Consider the following 23583-nt stretch of genomic DNA (forward strand, 5'->3'; position numbering starts at 1 on the left):
AGAATTTACAAAGGGGAAACCTGAATAGTTGAAATGAAGGACAGTTAAGATGCACTCATGCACCTCTTATATTTTGGAGTTCTGTAGCATTTTCTTTTGTTTTCTTTTTCTGTAGTAGGTTGCTATGCCCCACGGTTGAGGCGTTGAATCTAATAGTCTGATTTGGAAGAACCCCAGCCAGAAAACTAATTAGGTGAAAAAACCAAAAATAATTTAGAGAAAGACAGTTAACCAAGTTTTGTAATAAGCACATCGTTAACCTATAATAATTTGAAAACAATGCTCTAACCAATCTTTGACATAACCTCACTATATATTTTGCTTTCAACTAAATACTTTAAAATTGACCTCTAAAGTCTAAATTACGGAAATATAGTGTACTGTCTACCGACATAAAATGGGTCATACTTGGAAGTTGGAACCGAATGTACTCATCTATTATTTTGTGTGTGGTAAACTGGTAATCAACTTCTCTGTCTTCTTATTCTTGTTATCATACTATCATTATTTTGCTGACTACACTTCTGTTCAATTCATTTTGTCTCATGAGTTATTGACCCTGTTATTCTATATTGAGCATGATCACCCGCATGTTGAATTGCCACTACACAAAGTAAATTGCCGATCCTTCCTGATCATCGAAGTTCATGTCACCCTAAATACATATGGGACAAATCAATGTTTTGTGTAGAGAGAGTTACTAGGAAAATGGAAGCCCTACTAGTGTTTCAATGAAGCTTTTATTGTTGTAAAGAACATTTTGATTCTAGTGTTTGCTATACTTTAACTCACCCGACATGTGAGAATCTGGTACACAAGTGTATTACAATTTACAACACATGATATGTTTGTTCACCGCTTTACCCAATAACTGTAGACTAAACGTTGATACAGAAGCATGTATATATTTTATGTACACTAATTAACTAAATAATTTAGAATAATTATGAGATATGGAGAGAAGTAACATTGGATTCCAACTTCAAACCAGCAAAGCAGTTTTATGAAAGGCATGGAACAACCACTTATTGAGGGAGATACTTCTGCCTCCCATAATTATATTGATAAGCCCACCCTTTGGCTTCATTTGAAAACGCACCTCACTTGTATTTAAATTACACATACATAAACACCATTAAAGATTGGATTACCAGCAGACCAAACTCCAAAATTCTGAAATTGAAAGAAAATACTTAGTAAAAAAGACATGTTAATAGTTGGTAAGGATTAAGGAATAAATTAAGTTGGAACTTAGATTAATCAAACAGTGCACTAGTTGTCACATTCCAAGTCCAGCTCACTGTCTTTCTGGTGTATCATGCATGACATGGCACTTGATATCCTTCCAAACCTACCCATGTGAAAATTATTATCGTCTCTCTCATCTCTTATTTTATCATTGTTTATTTCCCATTTTATTAAATTTTCCCAAAAATAAACAAAATCATCGCATATCGTAGTCTCAATCTTGAAATCCTCTCATTCCCACATCTACAAAAGGCCATCTCCAAGGCTTTCTTTCTTGTACCTCTTTCTCCACATTGTTCTTTCTCCTCTCTTTGGTTTTCCTTTTTTTTTTTACACATTTTTCCAATTTTAATTTATTCAATATATTTCTTGTAAGTTATTATTTTGTTCATTTTTACGAAACTCGACTTAGACACATTTGAAGATGAGGGAAATTCTTCACATTCAAGCAGGACAATGTGGCAACCAAATTGGTGGCAAGTTCTGGGAGGTGGTATGTGAAGAGCATGGCATTGATGCACAAGGAAATTATGTTGGGAATTCACCTCTACAATTAGAGAGAGCCAATGTGTACTATAATGAAGCAAGTGGTGGTCGCTATGTTCCCAGAGCTGTTTTAATGGATCTTGAGCCAGGGACTATGGACAGTTTAAGGACTGGACCTTATGGCCAAATATTCAGGCCTGATAATTTTGTGTTTGGACAAAATGGAGCTGGAAACAATTGGGCTAAGGGTCATTACACTGAAGGAGCCGAGTTAATTGATTCAGTTCTTGATGTTGTCCGGAAAGAGGCCGAGAACTGTGACTGCTTGCAAGGTACTTAATTCACATACATACTTTACTTACAATGAACATATGTTGCTTGATTTGATCTTGTCTGAACTTTAGAGACAGACCACTTTTCATGTGAACATAATTTTGTAGCTTTCCCTAGATTAGTTCTCTCGTGTTTTTTAAAGCATTTCGTCGGGCTCAAGTAAATTAGACGCTGGGCTTAAATTTGATGTCATAACCTGGGTTCGAGTTGGGCTGAAGTCTAACTAAATTTTAGCCCAAGTTGCAAACAGTCCGACTCTGATGCAACAAGTCAATACGAATCTATTAGGATCGGATCATTATATCGAGACATCGAGTCATTTATGGAATTGTGGGTGTGGTACTTGAGGCCTTCTGTTTTAAACACTATCATTTTTTTGGTTTATTTCAGTCGAATTTTCACTAATCTTTCATCAATAAAATTTGCACGAACTTGTATATATGCATGTATACATTGTGATGGAAGGTTCAAAATTGCACAAAGACTCGACATAGATTTGTCATAGCTAGCAGTGATTATAAAGATAAATATCAGTGTACACATTACAAAATGGCTATGAAGATGAGAAAAAAGGTTGCAAACGGGTTCTCCAATGTATATCGTTCATATTGGTTTTACATTTTATTGGATTTGTATTTTGAATTTTGCAAAAACTTGGTTTTACAATTTATTGGATTTGTATTTTGAATTTTGCAAAAACGATATCAATAGGTTTTTTGTTTTATTTTTATTTACGAATAGGATATCCATTTGCATCCATACTGATGAACATATAAAACTTTGATGGACATAGTTTTTGGGTTAATATAATTGGACATGTTTCCTGATGTCTGGAATCTGATGTCTCATGTATGTGAGCCTAAATTCTATCAAAGATCAGATTGGGCGTTTAGGGCTTCATGCTAATGATTATCACAACCCAGACATATTCCTTCTTGAGGATTTGTGTTAGCGCAAGTCTGTTCGAAACTTTCTCTGAGGCACCCCTGACACTTGTGCATGAAGTGATCTTTGAATGCTTAGGCCGGAGCATGGCCCAACATATCCTGATATACTGGCAAAGTATGGAAAGCCAATTACCAAAATTTTCAATGCATATCGAGTCATCGACCAATTTTATCTTTCGTTTCAAATCATGCTTTGGCTACTATGAGTATCTCAGCCGATAAATTTTTATCTTGGAGTTCAGAGGTCCAATATATTGCAGAATATGGATAACTTGAGCATCTCCTTGGATGAAACTTTACTCCTAACACAAGGGTCAAGTGTTTCAAGATCAAACTTCTTACTACCAGATTGCGACTTAAGAACACATTATTTTATACCAAAGTATAGCATATATCTACTGGTCAGATGTGTTCACATTTTGTTTGTTAGAAAATTTAATTGAAAGTATGAACACGCCCAACCACTAGTACAACCGGATGTACCATAAATGTGGATTCTGGATTGCGTCGAAAACATTGGAAATTTCAGCCATTGCTATTGCACCTTACTTGATAATTCATTTTGGGATGTTGAATTGTGTTACAGGATTTCAGGTTTGTCACTCACTGGGAGGTGGAACTGGGTCAGGCATGGGGACTCTACTCATATCAAAGATCAGAGAGGAATATCCAGATAGGATGATGCTGACCTTCTCAGTTTTCCCATCACCTAAGGTGTCGGACACTGTAGTGGAGCCCTACAATGCAACATTATCAGTACATCAATTGGTGGAGAATGCTGATGAGTGCATGGTTCTTGACAATGAAGCTCTTTATGATATCTGCTTTAGAACACTCAAGTTAACAAATCCAAGCTGTAAGCTTCTTTATCTCTTATCCACATTATTCTCCTCATACACAGTAATGTTTTACTACGTTATAAAGTGTGGTTATACAGTTATACCTGACCAGACATTTACAATGTGTTACTGATATCATCCATGTGTTCTGTATCAGTTGGTGATCTGAACCACTTGATCTCAACTACCATGAGTGGAGTAACCTGTTGCCTTAGGTTCCCTGGCCAACTCAACTCGGATCTTCGAAAATTAGCCGTGAACCTGATCCCTTTTCCGCGTCTTCACTTCTTCATGGTTGGTTTCGCACCTCTTACATCACGTGGATCCCAACAGTATCGAGCGTTAACCATTCCTGAACTCACTCAACAAATGTGGGATTCCAAAAACATGATGTGCGCTGCTGACCCACGTCATGGCAGATACCTCACTGCATCGGCTATGTTCCGTGGCAAAATGAGTACAAAGGAAGTTGATGAGCAAATGATCAATGTACAGAACAAGAACTCTTCATATTTTGTTGAGTGGATTCCAAATAATGTCAAGTCAAGCGTATGTGATATTCCACCTACTGGACTTTCAATGTCGTCGACTTTCATGGGAAATTCTACTTCAATCCAGGAGATGTTTCGCAGAGTTTCAGAGCAATTTACAGTTATGTTTCGTAGGAAGGCCTTCTTGCATTGGTACACTGGCGAAGGAATGGATGAGATGGAATTTACTGAGGCTGAAAGTAACATGAATGATCTTGTCTCAGAGTATCAACAATATCAAGATGCGGTTGTTGAAGAAGAAGTAGATTATGAAGACGAAGCGGAGGAAAACTAAACTGGGTGAACATGGAAAAATTGCGCTCAAATTCCAATTGTGCTTGATTATAAATAAGGCTGATGAGCTGAAGTTTTTCCTGTATTTGTCTTGTGGCTATACTTATTTATACTCAGGATAACGAAATTTCTTCATATATCAACTGTGCCTTTCAGTATAAAACTATAAGTGGCTTATTTAGTTATTTTCACTCTTTTGGCTTGTCTTCAGGTAAACATGTAAACGAGCTGTACTACCTCTTAATCTGTTTAATAAGAATTGAGCTACCTGATGTTCAGATCACAAACACCCATACCACCACATGGGAACTTCACCCAGAGAAGCACAGATGAGCCAGACTGAAAAATTGAAGACATCAAAACTCAAAAGGACATCAAAAGGATGAGGGACTTCATTGTTATGTCATGCACAGCATGCCATCATTTTCTGATTTGGACTTCGTTTTGCATATGCAAATTTAGCAAAATTGATATCCATCAAATAATGCCCATGTAGCATTTGAAATGGTCTAGGAACAAATGGCCTTCTAAATATGATCCTCAAAATACGCAAGATGAGATCATGAGAACAAATTGTCCATGTTACGCTCTCAGTGCAAGTAGGCTTGGGGCCAAAACAGAAAAAATGAAATCAATGAGAAGTGTGAAGCGCCAATCATGTTCTGTGAAACATATAGTTAGAAACTAAAAATCCCTTATTAATTTGAAATCTGGACAAATTCATTCGTTATAATCTCTCTTGGTATATCAATATTATTATCTATTTCCACAGAGGTTACATTTAACCATTTAACCTTAAGGTAACGTCAATAAACTGCATACAAGCATATGCAGAAACCAGAACATATTCAAATCTATGGTACGTGTTTATGTCAGGCCATCATTCTGAAGAGCTGTTAAGTTTTTTTTTTTTTTTTTTTTTTTTTTTGCCCAGTTACAAATCACACATTTATATGTTATAGAATTAAAGAGGTACACTGAGAGTCTGAGCAACATTTTGGTAAAGTACTCATGTCAGAGAAACTATAACCCCATTTAGCTAGATCATGAGTCTCACTATTAAAACATCTTCTTGACCATCTAAAACATGAAAACTTAAATTTATTAGCAGTTCTGATAATTGCTTTCGTAATGCATTGTAAATACTAAGTAATACTAGACTCCTGGGAGCTCAAACTGTTGATAGTGTTGATGTTGTCCCCCTCAAAAAGAAATTTTCCTCCTCCTAAGTGTTGCGTCAGCTTCACTGCTACCTCGGCTGCAAGAAGTTCACTCTCCTCTACTAACTTTGCTGTGAATCTCCTCACTGCAGCAGCAAGTAAAGCTCCTTCTTGATTCCAAGCCATAGCAGCAGCAGATCCTGTTAGAGATCTCTTATTGAAAGCAGCGTCAAACCTAATATTTACAGAATCAGGCATGTGAGTGGTGTTACTTATATGATAATGCAAAATAGATATATTATTATTGTTACTAGTAGATGTTGAGGCATGTGGGCTATGGTTTGAATTTATATTCCTAAGTGTAGTATTAATAGAAGAAGTAAGGTTTGGATTCTCTCTGTCAAAAGCTTTGAGTCTTCTTTCCCATTGAATCATAGTAGCTATTAGTATAGACCCCATATCCGCTGCTCCTTTATCAAACTTCTCCAGATTCCTATTATCCCACATAGTTTGCATTAGGGTGCATGCATACACACCCAAATTTGCTATGTCAGGGACCTTGTTTTCACACCATTCCATGATCTCATCCACCCATCTTTGTAATGGGCCATCCTCTGTTGACCTCTATTCGTAAACCCAGTGGCGAAGCAAACCACAAAGCTTTAGCCCAATCACATTAAAAAAAAAATGTGTTCCACCATTTCTTTTTGCATGAAGCAAAAGCAACATATAGTATCATTGTTCCTAATCCTCTTCTGTATCTTCTCTCCAGTTGGCAATATGTCCATGTATAATTTCCACTTGAAAACTTGTTCACTAGCTACCAGATGAGCTCTCTAAATTCTTCTGATAGTTTTTGCTTGAAAAGTAGAGTCACTTCCCTCCCAATCCTTTGCCTTGAGCATATGAAAAGCAGATTTGACAGAGAATTTTCCTTTAGTAGCGGGCCACCAGGTTAACTTATCCTCCCCACCATCATGTGGTCTGATGTCTGTTCCCTTGATAAGCCCTGCTACTATAGGATCAAAAACTTCGTCAATAAGTTGATCATTCCATGCCGATCCTTTCTTATTCATGAGATTTTTTACTTTCCAGTATTTCTGGATCCCCACTGGTGGGTGCAAATCTTTTATCAGTATAGGGTGATCGTGGAGCATAAGCCAAGGATCATTGAACACAGAGATGCGAGCACCATCCACGATGGTCCAGATATACCCTTTATGCACCAGATCAAAACTTTTATTGACCCCTCTCCAGAAGTAAGAGACATTAGGTGGTAACTTCTGTTCTATCCCCATACCTTTTTTTTCCATAAGCCGCATGAAAAGTTTTAAACTAGATGGAATTCTCATCCTTTAAAGCTCTCCAACTTTGTTTGGCTAACAGAGCTTTGTTCATATCAGAAAATTTCCTAAAACCTAGTCCTCCAAGGGACTTAGGTTTGCAAAGTTTATCCCACTCAATAGTGTGGATACTCTTAGACTTATCATCCCCATACCACCAAAATTCCCTACACACTTCATTCATATTGTCACAAACAGATATAGGGAGGGTCGGAGGGAATACGAGGTCATGACATAAATTAAGGGGTGTAACTTGAGCTACAACTTGGATCAAAACTGTTATGCCAGCTTGGGATAAAAGTTTGGTTCTCCAACCTTTTATTTTATTATGTACAATATCCACCAAGTAATCAAAATCAGCTTTCTTACTGCTCGTGAGTAAAATAGGTACCCCTAAGTACTTATCTTTATTTGAAAATTCTCTCATGTGCCAGTATTTTCACAAAATTTTCCTATGTTTAGCATGCACATTCCTACTAAAATAGATACTATAGATTTATCAAAATTGATCTTTTGGCCATAGGCCATACAATACTCATGCAAAATATCTTTAAGAACACCTGCTTCACTTAAAGAAGCTTTAGTGAAAAAACAGTAAATCATCAGCATATAGTAAATGAGCAATGGGAGGAGCATACTTCATAATTATATTTTAATACCATGTATAGCATGACCATTTTCAGCTTTATTAATCATGCGAGAGAGAGCTTTAGAAATAAGAATAAAGAGATAAGGAGTTAAAGGACCCTCTTGTCTCAATCCCCTTTGAGGGAAGAACTGTTCCAAGCGAGAGCCATTAAGGAGCACTTTAAAAGAAACAGAAAAGAAACATTGATTATTAAAAGTCTTCCATTTTTCACAGAAACCAAACTTCTCAAAAATATTATTTAGAAAAGACCACTCTACTCTATCATAAGCCTTAGCCATATCTAGTTTTAAAGCTACCCAGCCTTCCTTCTTCTTATACATGTTCTTCATGTTATGAAACACTTCACTAGCAAGGCCTATGTTATCCCCTACATTCTACCTTTAACAAAAGCTCCTTGAAAAGGGGACACGTACTATCTTATGAATATGACACATATCCAGTTTTAAAGCTAGCCAGCCTTCCTTCTTCTTATACATGTTCTTCATGTTATGAAACACTTCACTAGCAAGGCCTATGTTATCCCCTATATTCTACCTTTAACAAAAGCTCCTTGAAAAGGGGACACATACTATATTATGAATATGACACTTTAATCTATTAGCTAAAAGTTTTGAAATAATTTTATAAACAAAATTGCAAAGACTGATAGGTCTAAAATTGCCATATTCAGGAGTTGTTAAGTATGTCAATGCCTTGTTAGTGTCATTTCCATACATGCTATCAACATGACTTCTTGTGAATCCCATTTCTTCTAGTAGAATGTATCCATCAATAATTTCGGGACCTGGAAAAAACAAAACACATCTTTATTCTATACACAATTAAATTTTCATTTCAGAAAAAATAAATAAAAAAAAAAAAAAAAAAAAAGGGCTAACTAGTATTACCCCCCAGATGAGCCAATTAGGATCTCCCCCTTAAGTACACACAAAAAAAAAACCCTAATTTCCTATCTAGGGGGGTCCTAATTGGCTCATCTAATGGGAGTAATATTCGTTAACCCAAAAATTAAAGCAAAAAACTATATGTGCTTCAAATATTTTGACGAATGATTCCTAAAGATTTAGTTGTAATTAAAAATATAATGAAAAAGCTATGAAAAAACATATCAACTAGCCTAACATGTGCTTTATAATAAATTTACTCTATAGACAAAGTAACAAGTTTCATTAAAGGACTTCCCCAATCTGAGATTGGATATCTTGGGAATGCTTTAAGAGTTTAATCCATACTTGCATTCCATTCTCTGGAACATTTTTGTACCCAACTTAAAGAACCAAAATACAAGTAATTTTTGGGGGATCCAACTATAAGCCTATAACAATGAAGTAATGTAACCAGAAGTCATGCAAAAATGGTCCATTCTGACATCCTTAAACATAAAATGGTTGTACTCAAACTACGGTGCATGGATTCAAATGGACCAACTATCATTAGGGTCCACAATGTAGTATGATCAAGTCGTTCTAAAATGAATTGGTCAAGATAGTGTCGTGCCCTCTTGATACAAGATGAGTTCGACTAGGGAGAAACATGGCCTAATTTCTCCTTTAAAATCAAAGAGTATAAGAAGAGGAGAAATAAAAATAACACGTCTCTTCATTTTCAAATTACAAAAGCTTTTATCAGCATATATCGAGAGAATTTAGTATCTAATCATAATACTAAAATATACGTAACCAATATATATATATATTAGAGCCCTGCTCTTAGACGGACATCCGTTTACGGACTTTACTTAAAAACCGAAATTTCGAAATACGAAATAGACTCTCACGCAGGGTTTTCTCATGACTTGCTCCTTCTCTCTCCGAAGTCCAAACTTAACTATTTCCTTGAAGAGCTTGTTTTCTTGAATTGTCGATGGTTGAAGATGAAGGCTATCAACATTTCTGCTCCCGTCCTGAAGAGACTAGTAATACTTGATATTTTAGAGCATAAGGATAGTTTTCATGATTGTGAGATAAAGGTTTATGCAGAGAGTCTCGTATCCTTGGAGTTGGATTGCAATATGGCGTATAAGTTATCAATTTATCATTATACAACCTGTTCTCTCTATTCAATGCATCTATTGATATCTGTAGCACCCGAAAAATTGGTCAGCGTGTGGATAAGCTTCTTAAAGCGATATGTGATGTAAAGGATCTTAGGTTATCTGATGATTCAATTGAGGTAGGTTCTTTGTTCTTTTTGGATTTTCTAGTTTACATGCATGTCAAATAACCTCATTGTTGTTGCTAATACTTTTTATACCCTTTGGATAGCTGATTCCTGATAAATGTTGTAACATGGTTTGATATTCAAGACGCTCTCTAAAGCAGGTCTCACAGAAAATTTACTAAAATTTTCAAACTTGAAATATGTGAGATTGAGCGTGGGTGTGGATTTGTTTAATGGTGAATATTTGACGGAGTTGCTTCACTACTTGCCTAACATGGAATGTCTTTTCATTGACTATGTAAGTTTCCAGTATATTAGTATATAGTTCTCTTCATTTATTCATTTATTACTAGTATTTGTATTCGCCCGTCTAAAGTTTGGTGTGATTTTAACCTAGGGACTTGGTGTATGTGAATCTGAAGAAGACGGTGTGACAGATCATGTGACTCCTCGAGATTTTCTGTCGAACCTTAAGTTAGTTGAAGTCTGGGAATTTAGTGGAAGCAAGAATGAGCTATGTTTCCTTAAATTGTTGCTGAAGAATACAAGAGCCTTGGAAACAATGACTATCATTTCCTCTTCTGAATTACTGTCAGATCCAGATAAGCAATTGGAGGTTACTAAACAATTGCTAATGGTTCCTAAAGGCTCCATGCATAGTGTAATTGACATCTCTTAAAGCAGTCCCAAGATTTATGAGATTTGGGCATGTAAGTGCCATTGCCTTTTTCATTCTCGACAAAAGCTGACTTCGACACTACTCTGGCTATATTTTCTAACACTAGTGCATTCTGACTGATTATTAGGAATGTTGGAGGTGAAAATCTGAAAGAAACTAAGTTCATCAAGTCAACGAACAGGAAGCTTGTGACAGTTGAGCATACAGTAGAAATGGGCATGTTCAAAGAAACACTCCATCTGATTCGAGGATGATTCACTGGAGTTCGGAATAGTCTCCAGCAAAGAAGCAAGTCTTACTTTTTGGGGCCATAAGCTGAAGTTGTACTACAAACTAACATTTAGAAGCTTGCTTTGTTTGTCAGAATTGGATTTCTCCGCATTACGAAATTATGCTTCTGAAGCTTTTTCTTTCATTTAAATGTCACAATTGCATGCATATTAAACTTTTCTCTTAGGTGTTCTCCTTTCATTGATATATCTATATCAAGCACTTACCAAATCATCATTAATCATTACAGAGTGAAAATGAAAGAACGTTTTCTTCATGAAGTTTAATCGACTCAATACAGCTGAACGAAATGCCTAATGACCATATGGATTTAGCCCATCTACCATCTTCATGGATTTAAACTCGCAATGCTTTGAAGAATTGCGAGTTTGCTGATTTGTGGATTGATGAAATGGAAGAGTATAAGAAAGATTCTGTGTCGAAGAAGCTGGTAAAATGAAGATGAACAAGTGCAGTATGATATAGTTTTGGAGATGATAGTACTAGGCATTTTTTAGGTGATGATGATGGTATTTTTTGTATCTCTGATTAACAAGAGAATACATTTTTCTAGATAACCTGTATTTGCAATTGTTCTATTTTCCACTGGATTTCTTAGAATGTTGTGTTACACGGATAACATTAAACACTGCCATAATTTAGACAATGTATTTGGAAAAACTGGTTAATCACCTCCTAGAATGTAAAAGCGGTACTCGACGATAGAGGACTAACATCTGATCGAGAACAGTTTCAAAATGCGAACAACCAGGCAATTTCTATAATACTTCCAAATGTCAGTATCCCTTGTATATATACACAAAGAATATAAAGGCTCTCCACAATTTAACATTCTACTAAAGGCAGAGTATAATAAGGGACTAGAAAAAAAAAAAAAAAAAAAAAAAAAAAAAAAAAAACTCTTCCATATAAGATGACTAAACCCTTCTTTCTTCTTTTTTCTTTTCTCTTTCCCACCTTCTGTACTGTAGGCAACTTCAAGCCGTGTAAAGGAAATGATAAAACACAAATAAAAAGCATGTTTTGAACTTTATACAATATCCACAATATTAACATTCGACACCACTGTTGTGGGAGACCAGTCTACATCTTGATTTGCAGGTGGCAAGATACTATGACATGTATGTACATTGAAATGTTTCAGAAGTAAACCTTTAGTACTGCAGCTTAGAATAAAGGTCTCTCAAAGCAGAGTACAAAGGCTCAGTAGCTTTGGGTCTCTCAACAGTCCTAAGAAGAATGTCAGTCATGGTGAGATACGGATCACCATAGAAGCATAGGTTTGCATCCATCCGCGACGCAACAATATTACTTTCAAGAGAAACTCCAATAAATGCACCTGTTTAGTACATCATCATATACATCAATTCTTTAGTATGGATGTAAAAGAAAATGTAACTAGTCCACAAAAAAATATACATAAGCTATCTCATCTCACCTTTACTGCAGCTGTAAGTATAGCACATGCCTGATCCTCTATCTCCAGCTCTAAGATCTGCTTCTAAAACTCTCTCTACAGGTCCTGCAACAGCACTGCATCCAGCCCCAAGAGAAAATTGCAAACAACTACAGAATGTTTTTACAGCCTTGATATCGTGAAGCACTATTAAATAGTCTGTAAGCTCACCCCCAATCTCTCAAATCAAAGGGTTATTGTCAAAAATAAATATCAAGCCACCTAAGAAAAGAAACTTACCAGTCATTTTTAAAACACTATCATGTTTGCAATATTAGAAACTAAATTAATTGGGTCACAATAATAGTAGACTAAAATACTAAACAAGCATTTTATTTAAGTGTATTAGAGCCATCGACTTCTTTCTTTTTCATTTCTCTAAATAATTTATAGCATTTTCCATTCATGCAACCAAGGTCACATGATACATAGATTCTCCGCGCTGCACATGTAGACAAACCCCTGAGCTAGTGTTTAATCCGTACTGTAACTATATGCAAAAATTCTTACAGAATTCCATAATGAGGCTTCACATCCAGTTCAAAATTGAACTACAAGAACCAATATTTGAATAAATAACTCTCAATTGTATTAATCCGAGATAAAATCCTACCATAAGGCTTCTTTATTTGGTTTCACTCTCGCCTGAGTTTTTTTTTCTATAAGATAGAATAAAATGGATTCTGCCCCATTATCTAATTATGGTGAAATTTATCCTTAAAGTGATGGCTGAATTGCCTGCAAACCAGATTTAATCTTATGTTGTTGGAAAATGGGCGACCATCTTAGTGGATAGGCTGTGACTGACATTTTGTCTACCGTAGAAAAGTGGAAACTAAGATTCAGCATCCTGTATCCTATAAGAACAAAACATATAATCCAGAACATGTGTTTTTTAAGTTTACAAACGGATGCTTCGAATGAATTTTTTTCCACTCCAAGTATTCTATCCACTTTGTCTGGTATTATTCTGACTAGAAACATCACTCTCTTTTCGCTTATCAAATAATTTATCAACATAAGGACACACAAGCCTTATAAGCTTATAGCAATACAGTAGAAAATTAAGGAATCTGATATTGTCTTTGGAAGATACCATATCTAAGGAAAATGCTAGAATAACTTGCAATTGAGGAAAGATGTGAGTGTTTGACTTTGTGGAAGGTCTCAATGAAACACATTGCCAAGTTTTTGTCAGCACAATTTATTTTACTTTATTTAGGTACATAAGTACATTAAGTTGGCTAAATGAATCTTAGCATCTGAAGAAAAAATGATAAATCGAACAGGGTCATCAAGTAAAATTGAAAATAACATAACTACTACCAGCATCATCCACACCAAAACAAGTTTTATAAGGTGCCAAAGGATATATGCAGCACGTATACAACATACCTTTGCGTATATAAAACAATGCACCACAAATGAATTCTACGCAAATGATAAAGACAATAAATATTATATGCTTACCTGAGCACCCCAACCCAAACCAACAGATGATATTGCAGATGGTGCAGACCATGACCCATCTGACCTTCGAGCAACTACCAAACCAGTTCCCACTTTATACGTCAGGAGATAAATTATATGAATCTGCAGTAATCATCAACAACAACCAAAAACCAGGAGATAAATTCTGAAACACTCTTCTGTTCTTGCTCCTTCTCCACATGACTTTCTTTTTGTTTCTCTTCAATCTCTCCACCATTCTTCACACGCGAATTTGTAACCTCGTTTTTAATCGGAATTTTAGGAAGAGAAATAGAGAAAAGAGGAACCCCATGAGAGAGGGAGAGAATAGAAGAAAGAGAGCGAGTGAGAGAGTTTTCAGAAAACCTTTCGCGAGATTATATTTTGAAATTTCGGTTTTTAAGTAAAGTCCGTAAACGGACATCCATCTAGGAGCGGGGTTATATATATATATATATACATATGGGGAGGGATAGTGGTATAGAGGTACATTCACTTTTTTTTTTTTTCGATGTAAACATACTACCCTTAAGATAAAACCACCTAAAGGTGAAGAGGAACACAGGAGTTTTCAACCATACACTTTGGAAGATCAGAACTTCCCAGCTGATGGTTTGCCCATTTCGCTAGGGAGTCTGCGTCCCCATTAAACAGCCTACTGATCCAATTAAAAGTACAGGAATTAAAAGCATGAACTAAGAAGATAATGTGAGCCTTCAGCGCTTCCAGATACCAAGGACATGCTGCCCCTTGGAGCGCCTGCATCACTTCCAAGTTATCCCCTTCTATAACATATCTACCAAAGTTGAGTTGCCTTGCCAGTAATATAGCCACCTCGGCTGCTCCCATTTCTGCTTCCCCAATATCCTGAGCCTTGAACCTTCGGATTGCTGCTCCAATCATGACCCCTTCACTATTACTAGCAATTGCTCCAGCTCCAGCCCAACCTGAGTGCCTGTTATAAGAAGCATCAAACCTAATCACTATGCTGTCATTTGGGATTGCCGGAAACAAATTATCTAAAAGATTCTCAGAACAATTAATGGGGGTTTGAGATAGAGAGGGTTCTTCTCTGAAGGTGGCATAACATTTGTCTGCTAGCACTCTACTCTGTCTGATGATGCGGTCTCTATTCGCTTTCCTTTTTTCAAATTTCATCTCATTTCTAGACCTCCATATCTGTTGAAGCAGGTACATGGTATGAGTCCCAGCCAGCCGTAGGTCCTTGTCCTTGCTATTGCACCACGTGAGGTATAACTCGATTCTGTCCCTCAAGCTGTGAGTCTGCTGTGTTGGAGTTATTCTCAACCCCAAATGGGAGCTGAACCAAACTGCTCGAGTCCACTCACAAGTGAAAAAGAGATGTTCTGCAGATTCTAATTCTTTATTGCAAAAAGGGCAAGAGAAGTCCCCTTTCATATGCTTTTCAGCCAACCTATCTCCCAAGGCCAGCACATGCATGTATATTTTCCAGATAAACATCTGCGAGAGCATATGGGCGAGGAGTCGCCCATATATGCTTGAGAGCTCTGCAGTTTACACTAGAGCTTTGCCCCATCTCACCTTCCTTATTTTTGAGGAAATCATAAACAGATTTAACCGTAAGCTTCCCAGACCTTTCCATAGCCCATACCATTTTGTCAGCTAGGGCAGCATGAGGTCTAACCACTATCTCCTGTATCAACTGACTTAAGAAGGGGTGGAAACATTTGTTGAGCTTAGCTAGGTCCCAGCCACTACCATCTACCATAAAGAGGTCCGATACATGAAGATTATTTAGGGAGTCATCCACTACCCCCAGCTCTTCTAGTGTCACAGGGTTGTTTAGACATTTAAGCCAGGGATCCTTCAGTATGGAGATGGTAGTGCCTTGCCCTATTCTCCACATCAGCCCCCCACTGATGGAATTGAAGACATTGTGAATGCCTTTCCAGAAGTAGGAGGCTTTGTCAGGTGGTTTAAAAACATCTCCAATCCAATGTTTACTATATATACTAAACATGGTGCGAGTCCACAGAGAATGGACATCAGTAGCTGCCTTCCAAGGGAGTTTGGCTAGCATAGCCATATTCATGTCTCTGGTTTTCCTGAGACCCAATCCTCCTTCTTGTTTACTCTTGCAAATCTGTTCCCACCCAATGGTGTGAACACTTTTTGATTGTTCCGTGTCATTCCACCAAAAATCCCTACATGCCTTGTCAATCTTATTGCATGTTGCCACTGGCAGCATATAAGTCGACATGACATATAGGGGGGTGGCTTGAATCACTGCTTGGATCAGCGTAGTTCTCCCAGCTTGGGATAGAACCTTTGCTTTCCACCCTTTAACTTTTCTATGGATTCTATCCACCAGGTAGTCAAAGTCTTCGAACTTCTTTCTAGAGAGCATGATAGGTACTCCAAGATACTTTTCTTTGGGCTGAAAATTTTTCATTTTCCAGAATCTTTTGAGTTTGATTTTCTGTCTATAATTGACATTCCGACTAAAGAAAATACTAGATTTTTCATAGTTTATTTTCTGGCCAGATGCCCTACAGTAGTCATCCAGAATCTGTTTAAGCTTGACACTCTCAACAAGGTTTGCTTTGATGAAAAGAATCAAGTCATCTGCGTAGAGCAGATGGGTAAGAGCAGGAGAGCTTCGCCTTACCTTGATTCCATGCAGCTCTTTATTACTTTCAGCTTGAGCAATCATTCTGGAGAGGGCCTCTGAGACCAAAATGAAAAGATAAGGGGATAGGGGATCCCCTTGTCTCAGCCCTCTCTCTGGGTTAAACTTCTCCAACGGAGAGCCATTGAGCATGACCTGAAAAGACACTGTGGAGAGACATTGATGGATCATGTGTCTCCATTTCCCATTAAACCCTAGCTTTTCAAAAATCATGTCCACAAACTCCCATTCCACCCTGTCATAAGCCTTAGCCATGTCCATCTTGAGGGCACACCATCCCTCGGTTTTTGACTTCATGTTTTTCATATTATGAAACACCTCACATGCAAGCCCCACATTGTCCCCTATGCTTCTCCCCTTGATAAAAGCCCCTTGGAAAGGGGAAATGATCCTATTCATGAGACCTTTCAGTCTTGTTGCAAGAATTTTAGATACTACTTTGTACCCAAAATTGCAAAGACTGATTGGTCTAAATTTGGAAGCATGGTCAGGATTAACCACTTTGGGGATAAGGGCAATGTAGGTCTCATTGAACTTTGGATTAAGATATCCAGTGTTAAAGAAATTTTGCACAAAAGAGACCACAGCAGGCCCAACAATGTCCCAACATTTCTTATAAAAAACTCCTTGGAAGCCATCAGGACCAGGGGATTTAAGGCTGCCCATCTTCTTAACAACCTTCCAAATATCCTCCTGGTCCGGGGTATTGGTGAGAATCTCGTTCTCCCTCTCACTAACAATACTAGTGAACAAGTTCATAATCTGTTCATCCCTTTCCGGGTGGTCAGAAGTGAAAATATTCATAAAGTATTGATTGAGAGAGGTTCCCACAGCAGTTCTGCCTTCTCTCCACTCCCCATCATCATCTTTAATCTTTTCTATCTTATTTTTCCTCCTTCTATAGATGGTGGACAAATGATAGAAACGAGTGTTTTTTCCTCCATCTTTTACCCAGTCTGTGGAGGATTTTTGTTTCCAAAAGTCCTCCTCCTTTTCATACCACCCCAACAAGACATCTTTAAGCTCCTTAGCTTTATTATAGTTTTCAGCAGAAAAAGGTTTTGCTAGAACTCTATCCAATTCTTTTTGAGCAGCCTTAATGTTAGTGAAGATATTCCCAAACACATGCCTGTTCCAGAGAGTGAGATCATATCTCGTTTTATGCATCTTGTTTATGAGATTGCTGTCTGGAAGATCATGGGTGATGGCATTCCAAGAATTCTCAATCACAGGTCTGCAAGTATCGTTTGCAAGCCACATTTTGAAGAATTTAAAAGGTCTGGGGTTCCTTTCTTCCTTATTTTCCAGATTTATGATTAAGGATATATGGTCAGAGGAAGCATTAGCATAAGTTTGCACTTTGGCATAAGGGAACAGAGCTATCCACTCAGGAGAAGCCATAGCTCTGTCCAGCCTTTCAAGAACATGATCCCCTAATCTCCGGTTATTGCTCCAAGTGAACTTTGGGCCTTTAAAACCCAAGTCCACCAATCCAAGGTCATTTATCATCATTATTAACTGAACTTCGCATACTTTTGGTGATTTTGCTTTTCCCTCCAATCTTCTCATTTAACTGGGCTATAGCGTTGAAATCACCAAACAAGCACCAGGGTCCAGGAATCAAAGGGGCTATTCCCCTCAGTTCATTCCAGACTTTGTTCCTATTGTGAGCAGCCGGTTCCCCATAAACAAAAGTAAAGAACCAATCATCAGTACTAAAATAATTTGTAATTTTACCTGTGACTTGATTTTTTGAAGCCCCAAGTATCTCCATATCCACACCTTCTTTCCATAACACTGCCAACCCTCCACTTTGACCTTGAGCTGGAACCGCAAAATGACCCTTTAACTTGAGCTGCTTACTGAGATAGTCAATCCTTTCTTTGCTTGCTTTCGTTTCTGCCAAACAGACAATATCTACATTAAACCTACCTATCAGGTCCTTTAGTTGTTGAACTGCCGTGGTGGTGCCTATCCCCCGGCAATTCCAGGCTTGGATCGTCATGGATACCAAGGCAGCTGTGATGGGACAGCTACCGCGAACCCTGGGGGAGTAGACAGACCCCCACTGTAGAAACCTCCACTTTTGTGTCCCCTCATGATGTAATCTTCATCCCACTGTTTGTTCAAACTAGCCGAGCTTTGCCCTGTGTTGTCCTGAGCTTTCTGTTCTTCTGGTTCCTTGTGATTTAGGCTTCTTAACACACTTGTGTCATCTATTGCCAGAGGAGGTGGTTGGTATATGTGTTGGTCCCCATCAGCCTCATATCCCATCATTTCTCTGTTGCCTTGCTGTTCTGTGTCATACACCATCTTATCCTCTTCATCATCCGAGAAGTATACCTCCATAGGAGCTTGATGCTTGTCCATTATTTCCTCTGAAACCCCTGACTCATATGATGTTATTGACTCATTTGTGCCTCCAGATTCTGTCTGACTTGGTTCTGTTGTTGAGTCAATGACGACATATTCCTCTGAGGTGGTAGATGCTGCTGAATCACTTGATATCTGCACTATATGTGCATTTCTCAGTATCAGGAGATGTCCTTGTCCTTTATTCCTCAGCTCTTCAGCCATTTGTTTAGCTTTCTTTGATCTCTGTTCCCCTATACGTTTGCTTCTCCTTACCCATCCTTCTCCCCCATTCATCACCATTTCTTCTTCCACTTCCTCACTCAGACTAAGTTTTCTTTTCTTTTGTTCCTTCTGAGCTAGTTTTTCTTGCTCTCTATCAGCACTCCCCAGCCTGGATTTTGGTTCTGCTTTTGACATCTTTTCCTTTCTGCCTCGGGAAACCATGACTTTGAAACCTCTGCCACGTGTAGGTTTGTGTTGGGTTTGTTGCTCAGCTTTTTCTTGAAGCTCTCTCTGCGAATCACTTCTTGTGTGGCTCGAGACTCCATTGGAAACTAAAACTTTTCCTGTGGTAGTTGGGGTGTTAATCTGATACCTAATCTGCTCGCATCTGCTGGTAGCCGCAGGCCTACTAGGGTAGCACCTATCTATCATCCCCTCCTCCTGAATTAAGACCTTGGTGTTGTTCGAGATGCATATAGGGTAAGCTTGAGATAGTCCCAGCTCTTTTTCATTTATGTCCTCAGCTACCACTAGACCCAGCTCATCCCTGTGGTCCCCCATTTCCAGGTCGCAGCCCAGCTTCTTCTCACTTTCAATTCCAGTTGGGCTTTGTTTTGCCTCTTCATCCTGATCCATTGCCAATACCAGCCCATATTCCTTCCCAGTTAGACCTTGGGCCTGACTGCCCAGCTCTTGTTTTTTTGTTGGGTCTGATGGTACCATCTTAGTGACCGTTTGAAATTTGTCCGTTGAGCTAGCCGTTGTACCTGATGCTGTCACCCAGTCTCCAGACCCCACATCTGCTACCTTATTTTTGTCCTTATACCAATCTGCCTTTGCTGATGTGGAACCACCCCATCTGCTTTGTCTTGATCGATAGTTCATTTTTCCATTAATCCCATGACCATTTCTCCCTTTCCGGTGCCGGTGTTTCTTCATACCTAAGTTTTGAGGGGGTACCTCCTATAGTGTACGTTTGTGTGCCCGTAAACGCAACCCCGTTGTAAAACTTGTTTGCCTTTATCTGACTGGTGAAATTTGGTTTAATATCCTTGAGGCTTCCCCCACATTTAATCAGATCATATCGATACTGGTTTCTAATCCGGCAATTCAGGTGATCATGTCCAATGACTCCACAAAAGTAGCAGAATATCTCCAGCTTTTCATACTTGAATCTGACCATTAGCACTTCCCCAGTCTCTAACTTGATCTGTTGTTCCTTCCTTAGTCTTTCCTTAACATCCATTTCTACTCTAACACGCGCAACCGGTTGGTTGAACTCAGGTGGACAAGAAGTGTCAACTTCCTTGACCATCCCCAGTTCCTCTCCAATTGTCCAAATATTTGCTCTGTTAATCCTGTCTTTTGGTAGCTCCCATATCTGGACCCAAAAACTAACTAGTTCAAACCTATATTCTTCCATCCTTTTCCCTCTCTGTCCACTCCTTTACAGAGAATATGAGCCCTCCCAACATCCATGGTCCATTTGTGATCACATGATTGCATTCCTGGCTGTTCTCAAACTTTATCTTTACATGATCTCTGTCAAGCCTTCCTAATTCGATTTTCCCTGTTGTTTGCCATAGCCTATGAATCTCCTGTCCAACCTCATCCAGTTTTGGAGGATGGTGTCCTCCAAGAATCTTCCCAACCAGAGTATGTTCCTCATTTGCCTCAGCTTCCACATTGAGACAATTGATCTCTATGGTAGAGTGTTTATTCCCAAAGAAAAGCTTTTGCATTTTCTGTTGTAAAATCTCTATCTGGCTCTTACTACTGCTACCTTCCTGCTGGGTTATAGCTAGAACTGTTGAATTTGGCATAATACCTAGCCTTGCTGTATAAAAAGACAAGATAAAGGAAAAAGAAAAAGGGGTTAATGATAGTGGGGAGATGTGATGGGGGAAGGGGGGGGGGGGGAAGAGGGGGAAATCTCAGGGCTAAGGTGAAAGATAGATGTAAGTCAGGGGAGAGGAGTGGGAGCTCTGCTATCGCCCGCAGGAGAGGCCTAATTAGATGTAGGTCAGGGGAGAGGAGTGGGAGCTCTGCTATCGCCCGCAGGAGAGGCCTGGGACTCGTGGTGTATGAGGTCTTATGTTAGAGAGGTACATTCACTGTAGCCACATTCTAGCCACATTGTAAATTAATACAAACAGAATCTTGGACTTAAAAGTTGAATTAAATGCTAAATTTTTGTGGAGATGATCTCTCCGCTATGGAGAACATGCTCACAAAAATTCAGCTCATTCAAAAAAATCTAACCTTATAACACGCTCACAAAAAATTTGGACCGTTAGATTAAAAGCTAAAAAATGAACACTAATTTTTACATGGTTAGACATATCCAAATATTATAATTTTTTGTGAGAATGATCTTCATAGTAGGGAGATCATCTCCACAAAAAACCATGCCTTAATTCATTTGTATGTGAAAAATGTGGCTAGAATGTGCCTCTATCCCTCCCCTATATGGAAATGCTCTTATACGGACTTCCCGTACCAAACAAAATCTAGAACTAACCAAAGAATCTCAATTCTATATCTAAATTCTAAACAAAAAACCAGACCCACCTTTATCTTCCTTTTTCTCATGCTCTCTCTTAACCATAGTAATACGAGTATAATAATGTAGTTTAATTGGGCACTCATCAAATTGGATTGGACAACCCCCCAAAAAAAAGAAATTTTACAAGTTTGCCATATTACAAGTTTGCTATCAAAGCCCAAACCCAACAACCAATACAACCGGTCTTGCCATAACGAAACCTTTGGGTCGTTTGAGTGTAAAACGGTCTCACTATGTTGTTTGAGTATATACTCAAACGATACCACCATGTTGTTCTAGTGTACAACCACGCGGTATGAGTATGTTGTTTAAGAATTGGCTCCTGGAATCTCCATGGAACTGTCTGCTAGTGCCGTTTGAGTGTACACTCAAACGGTACCACCACATCATTTGAGTGTACACCTAAACAGCAGCTTAAACATATCGTTATAGTGTACATCCACGCGGTCTGAGCTTGTCATTTGAGAATTGGCTCCTGGAATCTCCATGGAATAGTCTGAGTGTGTCGTTTGAGTGTAGTGTACACTCAAATGGTATCACCATATCGTTTGAGTGTACACTCAAACAGCTTGAACATATTGTTTGGTATCACATGTAAGCAGTATGGCTGGGTCGTTTGGGGCTTCTATGGGGCAACCTGTGTGAGTCGTTTGGACTAAAATAATTGAGAAGTTCTAAACCAAGGAGATTTCTAATTAACCAGTGATTAGCCCGATTAACCAATAAAAATTGATTACATAAACATCAATTACACTTTTCTTATACATAAACACCGAACACTTTTCTTATAATACAAAATCATTAATCGATCATAATTGTACAATAATTTATTTAAACAATGATTTATAAAATTGAATTAGTAATGATCAATTATCAACACATCCCAATTGAATTAGAAAAATTGAAATCCGATTTAAAAAATTGGATTAGGAACAACACAATTAGTTGCACCAACACAATTACATGCACTCTGCACTCTTTATCTGTTATGACATAGTATCTATATAACCAAGTTAAAATATATAATCAAATATGCCAAAATCTAGAATAATAATTTGTTTTATATCTAAACTTTTTTTTTAATTGTGAATCATAAACTAGTTTGGGGTTTGGGGTTTAGCGTTCAGGGTTTACAAATTTCGTACCAACATATTTTATTTAGTTATTCAAAATAATAATTTGTTTTACATCTAAATTTGTTATTTGTTATTTTCTTTTTCAAATTGTGAATCATAAACTAATTTGGGGGTTTGGGGTTTAGGGTTCAGAGTTTATAAATTTCGTACCAACATATTTCACTTAATTATTCGAAATAACAATTTATTTTATATCTAAACTTGTTATTTTTTATTTTCTTTTTCAAATTGTGAATCATAAATTAGTTTGGGGTTTAGGGTTTAGGGTTCATGTTTATAAATTTTGTACCAACATATTTCACTTAATTATTCGAAATAATAATTTGTTTGATATCTAAACTTGTTATTTTTTTTTTTCAAATTGTGAATCATAAACTAGTTTGGGAGTTTGGGGTTTGGGGTTTAGGGTTTAGGATTCAGAGTTTACAAATTGCATACCAACATATTTCACTTAATTATTCAAAATAATAATTTGTTTTATATCTAAACTTGTTGTTTTTTATTTTCTTTTTCAAATTGTGAATCATAAACTAGTTTGGGGGTTTGGGGTTTAAGGTTTAGGGTTCAGGGTTTTCAAATTTTGTACAAACATATTTCACTTAATTATTTGAAATAATTATTTGTTTTATATCTAAACTTGTTATTTTCCATTTTCTTTTTTAAATTATGAATCATAAATTAGTTTGAGATTTGGGGTTTGGTCGAGTTAAACCGCAAGTTAAATCGCGATTTTTTTTTGTTCCTACAA

General features: G+C 37.6%; 3 protein-coding genes and 1 long non-coding RNA gene across 9 annotated transcripts; 2 read left to right on the forward strand and 2 right to left on the reverse strand.

The window, feature by feature from the left end:
* The first annotated feature begins 1356 nt into the window (after positions 1-1356).
* On the forward strand, positions 1357-4862 carry LOC147494902 (tubulin beta-1 chain-like). The gene is made up of 3 exons (XM_086569398.1): positions 1357-2066; positions 3601-3870; positions 4011-4862. Exons 1-3 carry the CDS (start codon positions 1673-1675, stop codon positions 4676-4678), a joined length of 1332 nt encoding a protein of 443 aa, XP_086425524.1. The 5' UTR covers positions 1357-1672; the 3' UTR covers positions 4679-4862.
* Positions 4863-9556: 4694 nt separating this feature from the next.
* On the forward strand, positions 9557-11139 carry LOC147494903 (uncharacterized). Of its 3 annotated transcripts, none has more exons than XR_015200294.1 (4): positions 9557-10001; positions 10135-10287; positions 10387-10699; positions 10796-11139. It is a non-coding gene; the product is annotated as an uncharacterized LOC147494903 (long non-coding RNA). The 3 variants fall into 3 exon arrangements; XR_015200295.1 differs by having other exon boundaries at positions 9602-10001; positions 10094-10287; XR_015200296.1 differs by lacking the exon at positions 10135-10287 and having other exon boundaries at positions 9612-10001.
* Positions 11140-11958: 819 nt separating this feature from the next.
* Positions 11959-14332, reverse strand: LOC147494904 (SH3 domain-containing protein PJ696.02-like). 4 transcript variants are annotated; one of them, XR_015200292.1, is made up of 3 exons: positions 13886-14332; positions 12398-12857; positions 11959-12298 (listed from the first exon to the last, which is right to left on the reverse strand). XR_015200292.1 is itself a non-coding variant. In XM_086569399.1 (3 exons), the coding sequence occupies exons 1-3, from the start codon at positions 13942-13944 to the stop codon at positions 12114-12116; spliced, it is 339 nt and encodes a 112-aa protein (XP_086425525.1). In that variant the 5' UTR covers positions 13945-14330; the 3' UTR covers positions 11959-12113. The 4 variants fall into 4 exon arrangements, 1 of the variants encoding a protein (XP_086425525.1); XR_015200293.1 differs by having other exon boundaries at positions 12398-12593; positions 13886-14328; XR_015200291.1 differs by having other exon boundaries at positions 12398-12637; positions 13886-14327.
* A 96-nt stretch (positions 14333-14428) lies between these two features.
* LOC147494905 (uncharacterized) lies at positions 14429-15304 on the reverse strand. The gene has a single exon (XM_086568277.1). It carries the CDS (start codon positions 15302-15304, stop codon positions 14429-14431), a length of 876 nt encoding a protein of 291 aa, XP_086424403.1.
* Between the last annotated feature and the right edge of the window lie 8279 nt (positions 15305-23583).

Source organism: Coptis chinensis, chromosome 6, assembly GCF_015680905.1.
Source record: "Coptis chinensis isolate HL-2020 chromosome 6, ASM1568090v1, whole genome shotgun sequence".
Classification (NCBI taxonomy): Eukaryota; Viridiplantae; Streptophyta; class Magnoliopsida; order Ranunculales; family Ranunculaceae; genus Coptis; species Coptis chinensis.

Bases quoted from the DNA above. Each gene is read 5' to 3' on its own strand.
- LOC147494902 (XM_086569398.1), top strand. From the start codon at position 1,673: ATGAGGGAAATTCTTCACATTCAAGCAGGACAATGTGGCAACCAAATT. The intron at 2,067-3,600 runs GTACTTAATTCA...ATTGTGTTACAG, and splicing joins GAACTGTGACTGCTTGCAAG to GATTTCAGGTTTGTCACTCA. The intron at 3,871-4,010 runs GTAAGCTTCTTT...GTTCTGTATCAG, and splicing joins CAAGTTAACAAATCCAAGCT to TTGGTGATCTGAACCACTTG.
- LOC147494904 (XM_086569399.1), bottom strand. From the start codon at position 13,944: ATGGGTCATGGTCTGCACCATCTGCAATATCATCTGTTGGTTTGGGTT. The intron at 12,493-13,885 runs GTAAGCATATAA...GGCTGGATGCAG, and splicing joins GTTTGGGTTGGGGTGCTCAG to TGCTGTTGCAGGACCTGTAG. The intron at 12,299-12,397 runs GTGAGATGAGAT...TGTACTAAACAG, and splicing joins TACTTACAGCTGCAGTAAAG to GTGCATTTATTGGAGTTTCT.
- LOC147494905 (XM_086568277.1), bottom strand. From the start codon at position 15,304: ATGAAAGGGGACTTCTCTTGCCCTTTTTGCAATAAAGAATTAGAATCT.